This window comes from Mustela putorius, unplaced genomic scaffold, assembly GCF_011764305.1.
Source record: "Mustela putorius furo isolate JIRA1106 unplaced genomic scaffold, ASM1176430v1.1 tig00003836_pilon_pilon_pilon, whole genome shotgun sequence".
NCBI lineage: Eukaryota > Metazoa > Chordata > Mammalia > Carnivora > Mustelidae > Mustela > Mustela putorius.
In genome coordinates, this window is record NW_025421989.1 from 33,743,913 (window position 1) to 33,762,570 (window position 18,658).

General features: G+C 40.6%; 1 protein-coding gene across 1 annotated transcript in view; it reads left to right on the top strand.

The window, feature by feature from the left end:
- The first annotated feature begins 1,108 nt into the window (after positions 1–1,108).
- TSPAN7 (tetraspanin 7) overlaps positions 1,109–18,658 on the top strand; it is a 123,677-nt gene continuing 106,127 nt past the window's right edge. Inside the window, exon 1 of the mRNA XM_004754894.3 lies at positions 1,109–1,256. Coding sequence (XP_004754951.1) covers positions 1,176–1,256 — 81 coding nt within the window. The 5' untranslated portion in view covers positions 1,109–1,175. The remainder of the gene's footprint in view (positions 1,257–18,658) is intronic.

The window sequence follows — 18,658 nt, forward strand, 5'->3', positions numbered from 1 at the left end:
TGCTTATAAATGGATCATTCAACACTGGTCTTTTGTGTCTAGGTCACTTCATTCACTCAGCAGATTTTCAAGGTTCATACGTGCAGCATGTATAAATACTTCATTCCTTTCTGTGGCCAAATAATTTTCCATTGTAGGGATTTACTACATTAGGTTTATTCATGCATAACTGATGAACATTAAAGTTGTTCCTGCTTTTGGGCTACGATAAATAATGCTATGAACATTTCTGTACAAGCTCTTGTGTGAACATGTTTTCAAATCTCTTGGGTGTACGTGTAGGAGAATTGCTGGGTCATATGGTATCTCTCTGTTTGGCTTCTTGAGGAACTTCCGAAATGTTTTTGAACATTATTTTTTGGCCTTGATACAGCTCTCTCTTTCCTGGCTGTGAGGTGGTTTGCACTTGTTAGGTTGGGAGAAGTGGGTCTCAGGCACTCTAAACATTTTTTCTGTTATCTGCTAAACTTTTTATGTGCAGAAAGAACGGTACCTTCATACAGAAACAGGTCGTTCGACATCATTTCAAAATGTGAAGACCTCTAAAAAATGGCGTTCCTCCCGTGGCAAGGGTTTGGGGTGTCTGAGCTCCCAGGTTCCTCACCATCCCTCCAGCTGTGTCGCCGGCCACCTGTTACAGTCTGTTCCTGCCACAGACAAGGCCAGCTGGTTCCAAGGACACGACTACTGGGCCACTTCCATCTGAGAAGGGCTGGTTGGGCGCCTAAATGCAGAAACGTGACTGCTTTTCGGGGATACCAATAAAGCTCCTGTCGCCAGGTGCAGACAGCCCTGCAAATGTAAAGCCCTACTGTGCATCAAGCAAAAACTTACGTGCCAAGGGCCGCCTGGAAGAGGCTGAGCTGACCTCCGACCCCGCCCCAGGTTCTTCCACTCCCTCCCCGCGGCCCTGCCCGGCTCTTGGCCTGGGGGTCTGAGCCTGCGCGGGCGTGCCGGCGCGGGCGGCCTTCTCAGCATGCGCAGTCGCTGCCCGCCCGACTCCTTAAATCGGTGCCCTGCGGAGTGCGCGCTCACGCACGCGCACCGCCTCATCTGCGCGCGCACGGGGCCTCTCGCGGCACGCGCTCCCGCCCCGCCCCGCCCCGCCTCCTCCCCCCTCCCGCGCGCCCGCCCGCCGCCCGCCGCCGCCGCCGCCGCCGCCGGTGCTCTGTAGTATGGCATCGAGGAGAATGGAGACCAAACCTGTGATAACCTGTCTCAAAACCCTCCTCATCATCTACTCCTTCGTCTTCTGGGTGAGTGGCCACGCCGGGCGGGTGGCCGGGCCTCCGGCCGTCAATCCCTGTAGTGATGCTCGGAGAAAGGAAGAGGGGGCAAAAAACCCAAACCAAAAATCTCATCTTGTTCCCTCCTTAAGGAGATAGGCTCAGGGGGCTGGGCTGGGGCTGCAGGATGGCGGGGTGCAAGCTTGGAGCTGCTCGGACTCTAGACCCCACCCGGTGCAGCCTGCAAGGGGCTGCGTGGTGGCGGTGACTGCAGGATGTCGACCTTTCCCAAATTTGTTTTAATACACTGATTTATTTTTTTAAGCTCGCGGGATAGGGTCAGCCTCTAGGGAAAGTTGTGGGTTTATTCCTCTGTTTCCTTCTCTGGACACCCCTCCCCGACCTCCCTTACCAGCCTGTTCGCGGTGCCTCTAGGAGCTAACCCGGCGGGGAGAAGGGCGCGGGAGCACTGGGTTTGATCCCAGATTCCCGGTTATTCCCAACCCCGCGGGGCTGTGAGAGGGAGGTGCCAGGAGCCCTGTGCCTGCCTGCCTGGCTGGGCAAGGGCGACCAGAGCCCCCCAAGTGCACTGATGGGGAGAGGGAGCTGCCGTCGCGCGGAGACGCACTGGAGGGAAAGGGTCTTACATAAACTAGGGGCATCTTTGAGCTGCCCCGGGGATCCAGGAGGTGGGTCTTATGACCCTTTTCCCACTCTCTTCCACCCCTCCACTCTTCATCTGGTCTTTCTGTTATTGCACGAACCCAATCCGCAGAGTCCTGGGGGAAGACCCCCGCCACTTGGTGACAGCAATAGCGCCCCAACTCTACTCCCCATCTAACCAGTGCTGCTCCCAGTCCTTGAAGCTCAATGCAGAAGGGTGACGTCAACCCCTCAGCTGAGGCCTCGGGGGGCTGCGTGGTGCACCTCGCGGAGGGATGCGCCCTTCTGCGCGCGGGGGTAGCTGGAGGGGGGGGGCCAAGGCTTGTGCCTTACCTCATCCTGTTTGGCAATTCGTGGCATCAGTGCAGGGCTGACACTGCAGTGATTCACTTCGAGGGGTGGGTGATACCTAAAGACCGTTTCCTGTTGTTTCTCTTTCCATGTAGAAACCCTATACCCAAGTTCCCCATTTCCACATCAAGCCACAGCTATCTTGCAGGAGAATGTCTGTTATCAACGCCCCCCCCATCACACACACAATAATTTGGGTCATTTCACCTTTCAAGGCAGTCATTTTGAAACCTGAGGCTCTGTAGAAAAAGCGAATCCCTCCTTTGGTTGTTTTTGTCTGTGCCACCCCCCCCCTCCCACAATTAGGCCTAATTTTGGCTTGAAACCGAGCACAGTACTGTACGAGGAACCCAGACCTGGGTTGATGGTGAACTAGGCTGTTTGAAATGATGACCAGCTGTTTGTAATGACCAAAGCAGGAGCTGAGATTTATTAAGGATGGAAAAAAAAATCTCTAATGCACGCACCCCCCCACCCCCGCTGGCATTTCCTTGTCACTGGTGTTGGTGGTGATTCTTCAGGTCGGGGGGACTGTGGGCTCTGGGGACCAGATATTCCAAGAGCTCTGCAGTGAGATAGGATTAGATTAATTGAGTATATCACCCAAGGCAGACACAGAAACGGACTTTATTTGGATTGAAAATGGCACAGGTTGAACATTTTTTGCTGAAAGTTTCCAGTAGCCATTCTTGGGAACTGGTTGAGGTTTTTTTTTTTTTTTTTTTTTTTTTTTTTTTTTTTTTTTTTTTTTTTTTGGTTTATTTCCTTAAATCTCTGTGTGGCACTTTAGTATTTACTTGACTTCCTATTTGTTACTGGAGTAAATCATATGGGTGATTATTTTTAGCTTCCTGAAAAATAAGATTTACAGTATATGTGGAGTGTTCTTATAGCATCACTGCAGGCTGGTGAAGAAGGGAGTCTTCCAGGCAGAGGCTTTTCATCTCTTTAGCTCTTCTTGCTTACCTCCCGCCCCCACCCGGTGCATATAATTACTTAATGTCCCCTAATACATCTTAAACAAGCACTGCATTTTATGTCCTCTGAAGTTCTTGATGCCTGTGTTCTAAGCTTTTTATAATTTAAATAAAATGTTGACCCGGAGCATTTTCAGCAGTTTAGCATTCAATAATCATTCATAACCAAAGGAATGAGATCTCTCCCGATTTGAGGGTATTTTAAATAAGATATTCTCATTAATAAAGTGTTGTCCAAATGTCCTGTTTTCCATTGTACTTTAAAAAAAACAAGATTTTATTTATTTATTTGACAGAGAGACAGCAAGAGAGGGAACACAAGTAGGGGGACTGGGAAAGGGAGAAGCAGGCTTTCTGCTGAGCAGGAAGCCCGAGCACCGTGCCGCTCCCCCCCCCAAGGCTGAGGCTGGGCTGCATCCCAGGATCCTGGGACCATGACCTGAGCCCCCCAGGCGCCCCTCTATTGTACTTTAAATGCTGGTTGCTTTTTTTTTAACAACTTCACTGAAATATAATTCATATACCATATAATTCATACTTTGAAGAATGTACAATTCAGTGGTTTTTAGTATATTCGCAGATATGTGCAACCATCACCCTCGTCAATTTTAGAACATTTTCATTACCTAAAAAGGAAACTCCATACCATTTAGCTATCATACCCCACTCTCCTCTCCCTAAGCAATCACTGATCTACTTTCTGGATCTCTGTAGATTTCCCTGTACTGGACATTTCATATAAGTCATGTAGTATGTGGTCTTTTGTGAATGGTTTCTTCCACTTAATGTAATATTTTCAAGACCCCTCCATGTTCCTTTTTATTGCCAAATAATACTCTGTTGTATGACTATATCACATTCCTTCATCTGTTTCTCCATTGATGGGCATTAGAGTTGTTCCTACCTTTTGGATATTGTGAATAATGCCGCTATAAATGTTTGTGTACAAGTGCTTGTGTGAACGTGTATTTTCAGTTTGCAGGGAATTGCTGGGGCATATATTAACTCTATGTCTAATTTTTTGAAGACCTGCCATCGTGTTTTCCATAGTGACTGCACCATCTTTTATTACCTCCCCCAACCCAGCCGTGTATGGGGGTTTTAATTTTCCCACATTGTCGCCAACATTTGTTAGTATATGACTGTGATTCTGATCATCCGCATAGGTGTCTTATTGTGGTTTTGAGTTGAATTTCCCTGGTGATTAATGATGTTAAGCATCTTTTTATGTGCTTCTTGGTCATTTGTATATCTTTCTTGTAGAAATGTCTATTGATAGCCTTTGCTCATTTTTTATTTGGGTTATTTATTATTGAGTTGCAAGTGTCCTTTATATATTCTTGATTCAAGACTCTTATTGGATATATCATTTGCAAATATTTTCTCCTGTGTGTTGCCTTTTCACTTTCTTGATGGTGTCTTTTGAAGTATAAAAGCTTATTTTGATAAAGTCCAGTTTACCTATTTTTCTTGTGTTGCTTATGTTTTTAGTGTCATATCTAGGAATCTGTTGCCAAACCTAAGATCATGAAGAAAATGCCATTTATTAGAGTGATTTATCAATTCAGTAAATACAATTGAGAAATTTATCTTTTTCTAGCACCTAGAACTATGTCTGGCACATAGGTACTCTAATATCTGTCAAAACTTCTGGTCTTAGGTTGGGTAACTAACAAAAAAGATGACCTTGGTGTTATTTTAAGTGGAAGATGTAGAAAAGATTAAACCGAATTGTTTCCTTTGCATTCTTTTTGAATTGTTTTAACAGGAATACCTCTCTTCCCTTCCTTCAGTTTAGACTTAGGACCAGAAGACATTTGAGCTTAAAATGGTAGTAGACCATATGATAATTGACTCTCTCTGCTTGACTTATTTCACTTATTTGTGGAGCATAACAAATAGCATGGAGGACAAGGGGAGTTAGAGAGGAGAAGGGAGTTGGGGGAAATTGGAAGGGGAGGTGAACCATGAAAGACTATGGACTCTGAAAAACAATCTGAGGGGTTTGAAGGGGGGGGATGGGAGGTTGGGGGAGCCAGGTGGTGGGTATTATAGAGGGCACGGATTGCATGGAGCACTGGGTATGGTGAAAAAAGAATGAATACTGTTATGCTGAAAATTAAAAAAAAATAAATGCAAAAACATTTAAAAATAAAAAAATAAAATAAAAAATGGTAGTAGACCAGTAACATCAAGAGGTGAATGTACCTGAGCGTTGGCTAAAGCAGAAGCCTAATGTTAGCGAATAGACCTTTGTTTTATCTGGTCTCCTCTTCTGTCTACAATCACTCTCCCCTTCCCAGGTGTTCCGCTAAAGCAGTGGTTCTCAACAGGTGACCTTATTGCCCACCCATCTCCTGACATTTGGCGATGTCTGGAGACCTTTTGAGTCCCAGCTGGGGATAGAGTGCTATTGGCATCTGGGGGTAGAGGCCCCAGGTGCTGCTAAACGACCTATAAAGCATAGGACAGGTCCTCACAGCAAAGATTTTCTGGCTCCATATGTCAACAGTGCCAGCAATGTCTACACTATCAGACTTGACATAATCCTATGAAGAAAAATAGAGCCTTATGCAAAACTAAGTGTTTTAAAAACCATGTTTACTGGTGTTTGCAACCACCATGCCAGAACATACTGAACACAATCCCAAGTGAGAAGAAAAACAATCTCTGTGGTATACTGTAATTCTTTTTTGAAGAAGAAAAGTGGGTAGTTCTTTATATAATAGTGTCTAAATGGATAAGATGATTTGTCTTCCAGTACGTGACATCTCCTGAATGCTAGGTAAATGGATCCTTTATTTTCCCTGATTTATGTGTTTCATTTTCAGATTTATAGAAGAGGAGAAAAAAAAAACACACCTAGGAGTAAGTTACTCTATGCTTCAAAGACTAGCAAACAGTGCCTGGCACTTAATAGGTTTACCCAGGAAGTATTTACTAATGAATGAATGAATAAAGGAAATTTTATTGACTACTCTTGGGCTCATTTATTTATTTCAATTTACCTTAATCGGGAGGCTTTAAAAAACAGTGTTCTTTTCCGTCTATTTGCGGTGACTAATATATGTGTTCCTGACATTGGTGTATACAAACATGGGATAGAGGACTTTATAAAGAATTGCTTATCCTAATGGTAGTTCAGTTACTATATTTTTATGATCAGCTAGTTTGCCAGAAATTTTAGTTATCTAAAACCTAAAGCTGGAATTGGAATTTAATTTGTTAAACTTGAATAAAAAATATATCTATTTTATCCTAATATAAAGCAAAATATCTGTTCTTCACAACAAATAATTATTTCAACAACAACCAGGACAACTTTATAAATATACCACTTATTAGGTAAATTCTGTTTTGATTTGTAATTTGTAATGCATTTTAGACACTCATGTGAGTTCTAAATTAATTGCATCTAAATCCACTAAATAATGTGTGAAGAGAAATATCCTTTGCTTCATTCCAGCATATATTGGATTTGATTTCTTCTTTGAATATCCAAGGACCTAATTAGCTCATCACTAGTGCTATCAAATTCTCTTATTGAAAAATATGAGTGATTTTTTTTTTCATTTAGTAAGCATCATCAGCCTTTCTTGGGGAGGATTTAAAAGAATAATAGTCAAAATGTTTTTCTTTTTCTTTTTGTTATCCAGAAAGTTTAGTTCTTTGGGTTAAATAGAGAAGAAAAATATCTTAAAGAGCATTCCCCAACATTTACCAAGTGTTTGAATCTTGGCACATACTAAAGCTTATGCTAACTATTTTACATATTATGGTAACTCAGTAAACATTCATTAAATGGTTTTTATATGCCAGGTGTCTCAATAGAATGTTTACCAACTTTTGCTAGGTGCTGCTTCATTTTTAAGTAATACCCTCATTCTACTACTTCTCAGCTTTTTGGTATTAGGTATTATATATTGTCTTCCCCTAAGGAAGACGAAGATTTAGCTCTCCCACATCCTTTCCATATTTTGGTAGACCCCAATATATCATTGATTATTATCATATATCATTCTGGTTAGAGCACCAGTGGTTACATTACTATAAGCCTACTCACTAGGTAAGCCTACTCACAGCTGAGCCACTTAGTGTGTATATTATGATTGCTTGCACAGCTTTTTGTTTTCCCTGGAGTTAAAAACTGCCTCATTTTATATCCTTTGCTTATGTCCTTTTCCATGTTTGCCCCTAATTTATCCTCCCACTTTCCCCAAGAGCTGTGTATCTTCATTTCGTATATTCAAACACTTCATGAATCCTATCCGTTCCCATTGGAGACATTTTCTTCTAGAGCACTCTGACCTTCAGTTTGGACTAGTGTTCCTTGGGCCTTTGAAAGAGCCAACATCATTTTAATCTCCCTTTACCTTCATCCTGGGGAATCTGGTCTCCTTTTATGTTGGATCCTCAATTTCCTATATATCCTGTTTTTCTCTTTTTTGGTTTGTTCTTTCATTTTGGTGGAGCAAATCTTCTAGTAACTTTCTGGAAAAGGATGCAGGGTGGGTTAATATTTTGAGGTCTTGCAGGTGTGAAAATCTTATCTTGCTCTGGTACTTAATTTTATAGTTTGGCTGAGTATAGAATTCTAGCTGTAAACTATTTACCCTCAAAATGTTGCTGTCTCCTCCCCTCCTCCCAGTGTTCTTGCTCTTGTTACTTCTGTGAAATCAAATCTTATTCTAATTCTACTTAAATTCTGCTTTTCCTTCTCTGAAAGCTTTTGGAAACTCTTTCTTGTTTTTTGGTGCTCTGAAATTGCATCAGAATATGTTTTGCTATATGTTTATTTGTATTTCTTTCCTGTAGAGCCTTTCAATCTGGTAACGGAGGTCTTTCAGTTTGGGGAAATTTTCTTGAAAAATTTTTTTATTACACTTTCCTTTCATTTTCCCTATTCTCCCTTTCAATATTTCACCTCTTAGATTCTCTTAATTTTCTTTCCTATTTTTTACCTCTTCATCTTTTACTTAAAATTTTATTTTTTTAAGTAATCTCTATACCCACCATGGGGCTCAGACTCACAACCCCAAGATCAGGGATCATGTGGTTCACCGACTGAGCCAGCCAGGCGCCCCAAGCTCTTCATCTTTTTGGCTCTACTTTATGGGACATCTCTCGCACTTGATTTTGCCTGGTCTTGTATTTGTCATTGGTTTATATGTTGATTTCTAGGAGCTCCTCCTTGAGATCTGAATATTCCTTTTCCTAGCCTCTTGTTTCAAAAATGTTATCTCTTTTTATAATCCATCTGGCAACATTAATGATTTTTTTAAGTTTGCTTTTTCTGTATTGTTTCCTTCAAACATCTCTGTTTTCTCGAGTATTACTTCCAATTTCTGATCAACTTTTGGTCTTTGTTCCGTATTTGTTTAAGAGTGGAGCATGAAAAGGCTGATTGGAAGCTCCTAGTAGATGAGGTGGGAGTTTGTTGAATTTAAGTTGGGTGATTTGGCTTGACAATGGAGTTTTGGAACCAAGGTCAGTATTTTTAAGTCTTTTCCCTTGGTCTGATCAGATTTCCTACAGAAGCATCTTCTAATCCTCTCTTTGAATGAAAATGTTTAGGAATTTGGATGTCTTCACGTGCAATATACAAACCTTTGTTAAGCTCCTATTTGAGTTATAGAATCTATGTCCACTGTGCTTTTGTTTCTTAGTTCCACCCTAGAAAATAAATCCAAGCCTATGCTGGCATGGGGAAAGGCCAGAGACAGAAGATGGAGGGGATCTAATTACTTGTCTAAAAAACGTATTTTTTTTTTACCAGCTCTTCCTTATTTTAGTCTTTTTTCCATCCCCAGTTCCAGGTGTGCACGAAGCTGCATTTTGAGAGTGCTTGCATGCAAATATTTCATTCTTGGCTTTTCTCATAGCTGCCTTAAGATCTGGCTCAGCTTCCAAAGTGTCACTGCATTTGTCTCCTCTTCCATTCTGTTATTGTGGATTTTAAAGATCCTTTTAGTGTCATTTCAGTGGAGTTTTGGGAGATAGCCAAGGTAAATGGATGTGTTCAATCCATCATCTTTAACTGAAAGTCTTTTATATTTGTATCTCTTCATTGCATGCTACTAATTAAATACATAGTTGTTTGTGAGTGATTGACTAGAGCACCTACAATGGCAATAGCTGGGTTGTTGTAATAGATATTGGTGTATACTTTTCAATTTTTAAAAAGCTTTTCGATGTCAAGGGGAGTGTTCTAGGTTAGAATAGTCTAACTAAGGCACAGCCTCTTTAAGGCCACATGGCCATCAGGGACCAGAGTTGGATAAATGAGAATGAAGCTCTGAAGGTTGCTGCTGCTTTTTTTGCTCTTCTAATTTCTTCCCACCAGGTGAAGGCCCATGTGCCTTCTGACCTAATTCAGACCTTGCTGTATTAGTTTAATGTGGAAGCACCAGAGTTCAAAGTAGGATGTTAAACGGGTTATTGCTCTGCTCTTTTTGTGTTTCTACAATGATAACCCTTCATGTTTATTATAGGACTTGTACATTATAATCTGAACAGTCTTTTCTTAATCAACTCTACTTCCCATATGCAATATGTAGTTAAGATATCTGCACTACCTTTTATAGCATTTGGGGAACATTAAGTCTTTTCTACTTAGTAGTTGCTTGGAAACTAGCTGAATTTTTGTCCAATTAGAATGAAATACTTTCCTCAATTTTAATTATAGCTAGAGTTCTTGATTTGACCCTACCATGAGCTACATTACTTATGATTCATTGACTGTTCAGCATTATATACTCTTTTAAGTAAGCACCTCAGAAGGGGCTGAGAATTGAAAATCATCTCTGACTGCGTTTCTTTGTTCAAATGTATTAAACCCTTGACGTGAGTGACTAATGCACTGCTAAACCAATCTGAAGCACATTTTAAAATATATTCATATGTCTTTTCCTTCCTTGTTCCTATTACAGCAGCCTCTGATTTGGGCTCTCTCCTCATGGCAAGCAGATCGTTGGATTCTTGCTCTTAAATTTCTTTTCCGGGGGCGGGGGTGCTTGGGTGACACAGACGCTTAAGTGTTTGACTCTTGGTTTTGGCTCAGGTCATAATCTTGGGGTTGAGATTGAGCCCCAACCCAGGCTCCTTGCTCAGCATGGAGTCAGCTTAAGATGCTCCCCTCACCTCTAAAATAAATAAATATTTTTAAAAATTTTCCCTTTTTGGCCGTTATTCCCTCTTGCCGCAACAGAAGGCTTTTCACTCTTTTTTTTTTTTTTTAGATTTTTTATTTATTCATTTGACAGACAGAGATCAGAGGCAGGCAGAGAGGCAGGCAGAGAAAGAGGGAAGCAGGCTCCCCACTGAGCAGAGAGCCCGATGCGGGGCTCGATCCCAGGACCCTGAGATCATGACCTGAGCCGAAGGCAGAGGCTTAACCCACTGAGCCACCCAGGTGCCCCATGGCTTTTCATTCTTGTCTCAACATTTTTGGCCTCTTTTATATAGAGCCCCAATATTCATCAAGAAAAAGACATCAGGGGAAAAGATAGAAGGTTTTTCTTTGTTTTCCCTTTTCATTATTTGATCAGTTGAACATAAAAGCAGGTTATATGGTTTGGTGGTAAAATTGAGAATCACAGTTCTATTGTGGAAAATTTTTCTTAGTGTATTCTGTAAGACATAGTGGGTGTTTTCACCATCTCTTTTAGGAGAAACTCCAGGTGCCTTTTACTGGAAGATGGAGTGGATCAGGTACAGGTACTAATTGAGCAGTCTAGTGATTCTCAGCCCTGTATGCCCGGCAGGATTGCCTAAGGAGACCTAAAATACATGTTTAGGCTCCACTCTAAGTGATTCTGAATCAGTTGGTCTGGAGTTGGGTACCAGCATTTCTATCTTTTAAATGATCTCCCAGGGGCTTCAGCTATTCAAGCAAGAGTGAGAACCATTGATTCCAAAAGAACTCAATATATCACAGTAGGCCTGGTTCACCTTGAGTCTCCTGGGTCTGGAGATTGCTAAGGAATAGATATCTAGCTGCTGAGTATCTAGTGTTGGCTTATTGATTTGTTCTGCTTTGCTCCAAATCTGAAGCTAGGTTTTCAATGTCTCTTAGTAAATCAAAGTGTCCTTGTCACTCGTGGGAGACCTTGCTAGTCATTTCTAACTATAGGCATACTCATCAGAATCACTAAGGGAATTTAAAAAAATGTGTGGTCCTATCTCCTGAAGTTTTGATTTTAATTGATCTGGAGAACAGCCTGGGTACATATTTTTTTAAAAACCATTCACAAGGTGTTTCTGATTCCTGGGCTGTGATTCTGTGGTCTGTGTTGCAGTTTGTTTTAAATAAATTCTTACCATATGAATGCTTTCCTGTGATGTGATCTGTGGTACCATAAAGCTAGTTTGAGAAGATTCCACAAGCAAGATGTAGCCCATCTAGTGCTTTTCTTACCCACTGAACTGGTCTCTTGTAACTGTCTCCAACTGAACTCTTGGAGTTTGGCGTAGTTTCTTTTCTCCAGGGTGAATCTATTTCTGCTCACGGTTGCACTTAAAAGAAGTTAATAAGAGTCATGGTTTGCCCTCTGTCAAAAGATTCAACTATTATCTGATATATAAAACAAAAAGCAAAATAGGAGAGACAGAAATTTATGAGTAAAGTAGATTTCTGATCTTTTTGGGAGGTATGGTCATGTTTGGGGGTTGCTTTGATTACAGAGGCATGAGTGGTTGACCTTGGCCTTAGAGCCATTTGGGTGAGACTGTTGTTGATTGACTCTGAAAAGTGTGTTCACTGCAGTGCGTCTGCTGCTGCTTGGTTGACCTTGGATTTGTGAGACTGTCATTGTAATTGGCTTTCTGAAGTATGTTCCCTGAAGCGAGTTGAGTTGTCATTGACAATTAGACTGAGGTGAATCGCCATTGATCAAATAGGTTTGAAAGTGCGTGCTGGTGGTTTACTAGTTACCATGCCTATTGAATAATCAATTTTCCTTTCCCCAGAAATATAGAGACATTTATTCTTGCCTGAGACTACCAATTCTTGATTCTCCGTGAAATAAAGTTGCTTCTGCACTTCAGTTCCCATTCTCCAAACCTCATCGTGGTGATATACAGAATTCCGGGGTCAGTTAATTGTTCTAATTATTCCACAACAATTACTTGAGAATTTCTGATTTCTGGGGATTGTTCCAGGACTTCCCAAAAGTAGACCGCATTGCATTGAAAAGGAACCTAAAGCTCAATAATAGGGATCTTGGTGGTACATGTTCCTTGCACCTCCTCATCGCTTCTTATGTTCATTTTCTATTTCTGATGAAACTTTTGAGGATTTCTCGCTTTACTTGATTTCTGTTTCACATTCTAAACTGTATCAGTCATTTGGTATTCTTTTAATTATTGCCTTCTCTTGTAGGGGATCCAAAATCAGTCCTGTGTGAAGTCTTGATTTGGACCATTTGCTGTGTGACCTTTGGCAAGTCACCTAAGTGTCTCTGAACCTCTGTTCCCTCTCCAGAATTGAGATCCATGCTTACCCGCTTAGTCAGGTGTTTGAAAGTTAAATGACATTTAAGTGCTTCGTAAAGTGTGACACACGCATGTTTTGGCAACATTATTCCTTATGGTGTAGAGTGTTGCTTTTTTTCTTGATATTTTGTACATGGGAGGTACTATGTCTATTTGTTAAATGAGTAAATTGATCACAATACTTTCTATTCTGAAAATCAAGGCTTAACATTTTGGATTTTATAGTTTGCTATGAAAGAGAGCTGGGATTGCAAAAGGGTTTGAATAAGAACCAAAGATATAATGAGTTTGATCACTGAGTTTAGCTCTGTCATTGAAATAAGAGTATTCTTAAGTAGGATAAAAATAAATATAAATCTGTCACTTAAAATTAAACGGAGTATCGATGACTTGCCTTATTATATTTCAATAAACTTTTAATTTTAGAACAATTTAAAATTTACAGAAAAATTGTGGAGATAGTACATAGTTTCCATATACCATGTAACCAGTTTTTCCCATTATTAACATCTTACATTACTATCATACATTTGTTACAGTTAGTAAAACAGGATTGATACATGATGAACTGAAGTCCACACTTCATTCAGATTTGTCTGAGTTTTTACCTAACATCTAATTTAGGCTACTGTATTACATTTAGTAGTATTACATTTAGACTTCTTTTGGCTGTAACAGTTTTCTCAGACTTTCCTTGTTTTTGATGACTGACAATTTTGAAGAATAGGGGTCATATACTTTGTACAGTGGCCCTCTTTTGGGATTTGTCTGTTATTTTTCTCATGGTTACTAGGGTTATGTGTTTTGGGAAAGAAGACCACAGGTTAAGTGCCATTTTCATGACATCATATGAAGGGTACATACTATCAAGATAACTTACTGCTGTTGATATTGACCTTGATTACCTGGCTGAGATAATAAAATTAGTCTCTTTCCGCCTTCCCATACTATACTCTTTGGAAGAAAGTCACTATGCCTAGCTCACACTTGTGGAGTGGGGAGTTATGCTCCACTTCCTTGAGCGTAGAGTATCTACCATTATTCTTTTATGAGAAGAGATGATTTCCACTCAACAAATGTTAAAACCAACAGTAAATATTTATTTTAAAAATAATAAAATATTAAAAACATTTGAGTCAGTTGGGGACTAGACAAGGATTCTTTTTTACCATGATTATTTATGATTTTGGTTTATCTAGCCTATGTAATAAAAGAAAAAAAAACCCCTTTATGTTGGATCTTTTCATGGATACAATTGTTGTATACTAAGAAACCCAATAGATTCTAGATAAAAAACAAAAAATAAAAACAAAACAAACAAACAAAAAATCTACTAAGAGAATTTGGTAAAATGGCCAATTGGATACAAGATAAAAATACAAAAATTGCTTGCTTTTGATTATTTTAGCACAAGTCTTAGAAAAGGAGAGGAAAAATTCCATTCTTAGTAGCAACAGATACCATAACTACTTTAGAAAAATGTTAACAAGAAAGGTAAGCCTCTTATATGAAGAAAACGAAAGATTTACTGAAGGTCATAAAATAAGATCCAACCAGATTAAAGGACACTGTGTACTTGAGTGGGGGAGATTTTATATCATAAAAATACCAGATTTTCTAAAAATGTGTTTAGGGCCATTCCATATAGAATCCCGATAGGACGTTTTCTGAGGGGTAAGGGTGGTACTTGATAAAATAATGTTTTTTATAGAAGAAAAAATGCCTGAAAAATCCAGAGAAATTGGGGGGCGGGTAAGGAAGTGCCCCACCAGTTATCAGAATGTGCTCTTGTGGCAGACAGACCATGCGATGGCTGCCATAACCCCCACTTCCTGGTATTCATGCTCTTATGTAACCTCATCCACTTGGGTCTGAGCAGGACCTATGACTTGCTTCTAATTGAGTACAACAAAGATGTTCAGACACATGTGAATACATGTTCACGATTACATCAGATACAACTGTAATGTCTGCCTTCCTGAGAGACTCCTTCCCTGGCTGGCTTCGAAGAAGTAAGCTTCCATATCGTGATCTGCCCTATGGAGCAGGCCACATGGCAAAGGACTGAGGGCAGCTCTGGCTGCAAGAAACTGAGGCCCCCAGTTTGACAGCCTGCAAGCAACAGAATGACGCCAATGATCAAGTGATCTTGGAAGCAGATCCTTCCCCATGTAGGCCTTGGATGAAACTGCAGCCACCTGACCCCTTGGAAGCTTTGTGAGACTCTGAAACAGAAGACCCAGTTAAGCTGTGCCCAGACTCCTGACACTGCAGAAACCATGAGGTAATAATTGTATGCTGTTTGACACCTCTATATTTGTGGTAATACATAACTAATACAGCTAGGAAGTCACTAATTGATTCAATCTCATATTGACTTAGAAATATACAAATAGGTTAGTGGAACAATAGCAAATCCAAAAGTGAATTTTAGTGCATATGGTTTACTATATGAAAAAGAACATTCATCGCAGTGAGAGGATGGATATACAGAAGAAAGTAAAACTGGAGCCCTTACGTAAATAATATTAAAACTTGTAGTTGGTGTAAATGCATAAATACAAAACCAAAGCCATATCCTGTAAGAAAATATAGAGATAATATGCACGACATGAATTAGACTGCCTTAACCCAGCTGGGGACTCAGAAGCAATTTAAAAAAAGTTTCTTTGCTTATAAACGTTTTAAAATTGTATGGCAAAAGGTACAACAAAGTCAATTAAAATGGTCGTGGTGAGATAAGGGGATAGTGCCAGACTGTTAACTAATATACTATTTTCTTCATAAAGAAAGTCCTGTTACAAAAAAATATATATATATATTCTGATGCAAGCTTCTTATCTTGGACTGATAATAGTTTGCTGACCAGCGCTGGCCCACTGACCACACTTTGGAAATCACTGCTCTAGGAAAGGGATCAGCAAACCATTTCTGTAAAGAACAGATAATAAATATTTTAGGCTTTGTGGGCCTTATGGTCCCACGTGCAACTACTCAGCTTTGCTATTTCATGTGAAATCAGCATAGGCAAATGTAAATAAAGAAGCGAAGCTATCTTCAAATGCAACTGTATTTACAAAAAGAGGTGGACAGCCCAATTTGACCCATGGGCTATTGTTTTTGGACTCCTGCTCTAGGGGATACCTATATAAGGAATAATCCTTAGCCTCAAGAATTGAAGTTTAAATGGGAGGAGTGCCTGAGTGGCTCAGTTGGTTAAGCCTTTACCTTCAGCTCAGATCATGATCTCAGGGTCCTGGGATCGAGCCCTGCATTGGGCTCCCTGCTCCTTGGAGAGCCTGCTTCTCCCTCTCCCTCTGCCTGCTGCTCCCCCTAGTTGTGCTCACTCTCTCTCTCTGTCAAATAAATAAGTAAAATTTTAAAGGAAATAAAGTTTAAACGGGCATATAGGAGTGGGAGAGAAGCAAGCCTCCCAATTTGGGGCTTGAAAGAGCTAGCCATGTGCTATCCAATAAAGCAGCCACTTGAGCACTTCAGTTGTAGATAGTCCAAATGGACACCTAGTATAAAATACGTAGATGTTGAGTATTTAATATGAACAAATATCTGTTTTTATATTATGTATTGAAATGTTAATATTTTGGACATACTAAGTTAAATAAAATATTATTAAAATTAATTTCACCAGTTTCTTTTTAATTTCATTGTGGCTACTAGAGAATTTAAAGGTAAGTATGCAGTTCACCAATAGATCTCTATTGGACAGCACTGAATGAGAAGTACTAGAAGTTTAAATGAAGTGCTGTGAAGCCAAGGGAGAGAGCTCATTTAGCTGGGAATTTGGGCAAGTCAAAGGAACAGAATCCACCTTGGAGAATGAAAAAATTTTGACAAGTAGTGCCCTGGGAGGATCATGAAGTCTCTCAGTTGGAGGAAGTGGCGTAAGTACAGGTCTACAGAAAGCAGGATGGTTTCTGTGTTTGGGGCAGAGTGGGTCCATCTATAATAAGGGATCAAATGTGGTACTTTTAGGTAAGCAGGCCTAGGCCTTCTGGTGGGTTGTCTGCATGGGTTAGGGCTTTGGACATTTTTGCTCGGGATGGGTAGGAAGACTAGACCATACTTTCAAGCACGGAGTGGTAGCTCTGGAAGCTGTTTACAGGTCTAGTCTAGAAACAGTAAGTTGGTTGGGTTGGAATAAGAAAGGCAAGAAGTGGTGAAACCTGGTGAACCAGGAAAGCATAGGGTCTTCTCTACAGTGACAATGAGAATGAAGAATAAGGATAGTAGACAGCCATTTTTTGATGTGGCAAGGATATTTGTGAATGAGGGAGAACCCCAGAGTTAATGTGCTTGAAGAACCTGGATGATGGTGATGCCCTCGTGAAAATGCAGACCTTAGAAGTTGGTTTGAGATTAATAGGATGAGCTCCATTTTGCACGTGTTCAGTTGGAAATGCCCACAGATTTAAGAGCGAGGCCAGCTCTCCGAAGCTTGCTCGCTTGTGTTCTTTGCTGACAAAAGTGGCCCTGTGCACTTCTTTACATTTGGCCATCTCTGTACTTCCTGGCCCTTCCCACTGTCCACCATGAGCACAGTGAGTTGAGCGGGAGAACAGTTCTGACCCTTGACTACTTGCTAGTTGGCTGGTCAGTGGAACTTAAGATGACCTGGCTTCTGAGATATGGATGGAGACTTCTTTCAGAGGTACCGGAACTCAAGATACAAGAGACACAGCTGGTGTAGGGACAGAAGGAGAAAGAGACACAACAACAAGTAGCAGAGAAAGGAAAAACTTCAGAGTGGGGCCAGTGGACTCCTGGCCACTAGATTCTGCAGGCTCCCACCTGAGACGCTCAGTAGCAGCCCCCACTTTTCCCCGTAGCCTGGAACAATGGCTTTTCATGGTTGTGGTGAGGTATGGCCGAGCAGTTGCCATTCCTATACTCCTTATTCTCTCCATTCTCCTAACAGTAAAGCTCCTTGGCTATCAAGAAGGGTGATTCGGTGATGTTTAAAGTAGTACAACAGGCAGGTTCAGAATTAAAAGAGGAGGTTGGTGTGGAGATGCAAAATTGAGGAAAGTTCATTTTTTTCCTGTAGGAAGCATGAGATCATAAACAGGATTCTTTTCAACTGCATGGTAAGCCCCGAGTTCTACATACGGTCAGTGCTGAGTTGCGTGCTGGTAGTTGATATAACAGGTGGAACCAAGCGTTCAGGCCAGCACTTAGCACTAATGGAAGACTGAGTTTCAGTAAATCTTGCTTAAGGGATGAAGGTTCTGCTGCAGGGTAGAAGCAAGTTATTGGAGCAAGTTACTTATTAATCTCCATAACAGCAGCTGCTCTATTTGTGACGTGAAGCTGGCCATTGTTTATATCCTTCAGAGATGTTTGAGAACAAACAAGTCACTGCTTTGTATGTTGTATTTCTCATAAGATCGTCCTGGTTTGCAGAGGTAGCTAGCCTTATGGCTTTTGTAAATGGCTTAGAACAGGTAGCTCTGAAGGGTGGCTCAGTGAGTGCTTTAGGGGCCTTTGATTTGGTCTAGATGACACATGGAGGTGAAATGCCCTTCTCTACATCATTGGAAACTCAGATCAAAGTCTTTTAAACCAAGATGTCAGGAGCCAACTCTGTCTAGCATGTGAATTCTTTTGAGATAAATCCAGGAAAAGAGAGGTGCATAAATCAATAAATATTCTAATGAAAAGCTGTTTAAATAAGCTGTCTACAAAACAATCTGTGTACCTGGTGTACCATTTTTGTAAGGAAGAAAATGCATGTTACAAATCCTGGAGGGGGACCCATATCAGAATGGTATTAGTTATAGCTGGGTGTGAAGATAAATCATGGGTTACTTTTTTTCTCTATGCTTTTCTTTATTTTCTGAGGCTCCTTTCCTGCCCTCACATATAGCATGAGTTACATTGGCAATTAAGAAAGCAGTAAATGCTGTTTTTTTAAAGATTTTATTTATTTCT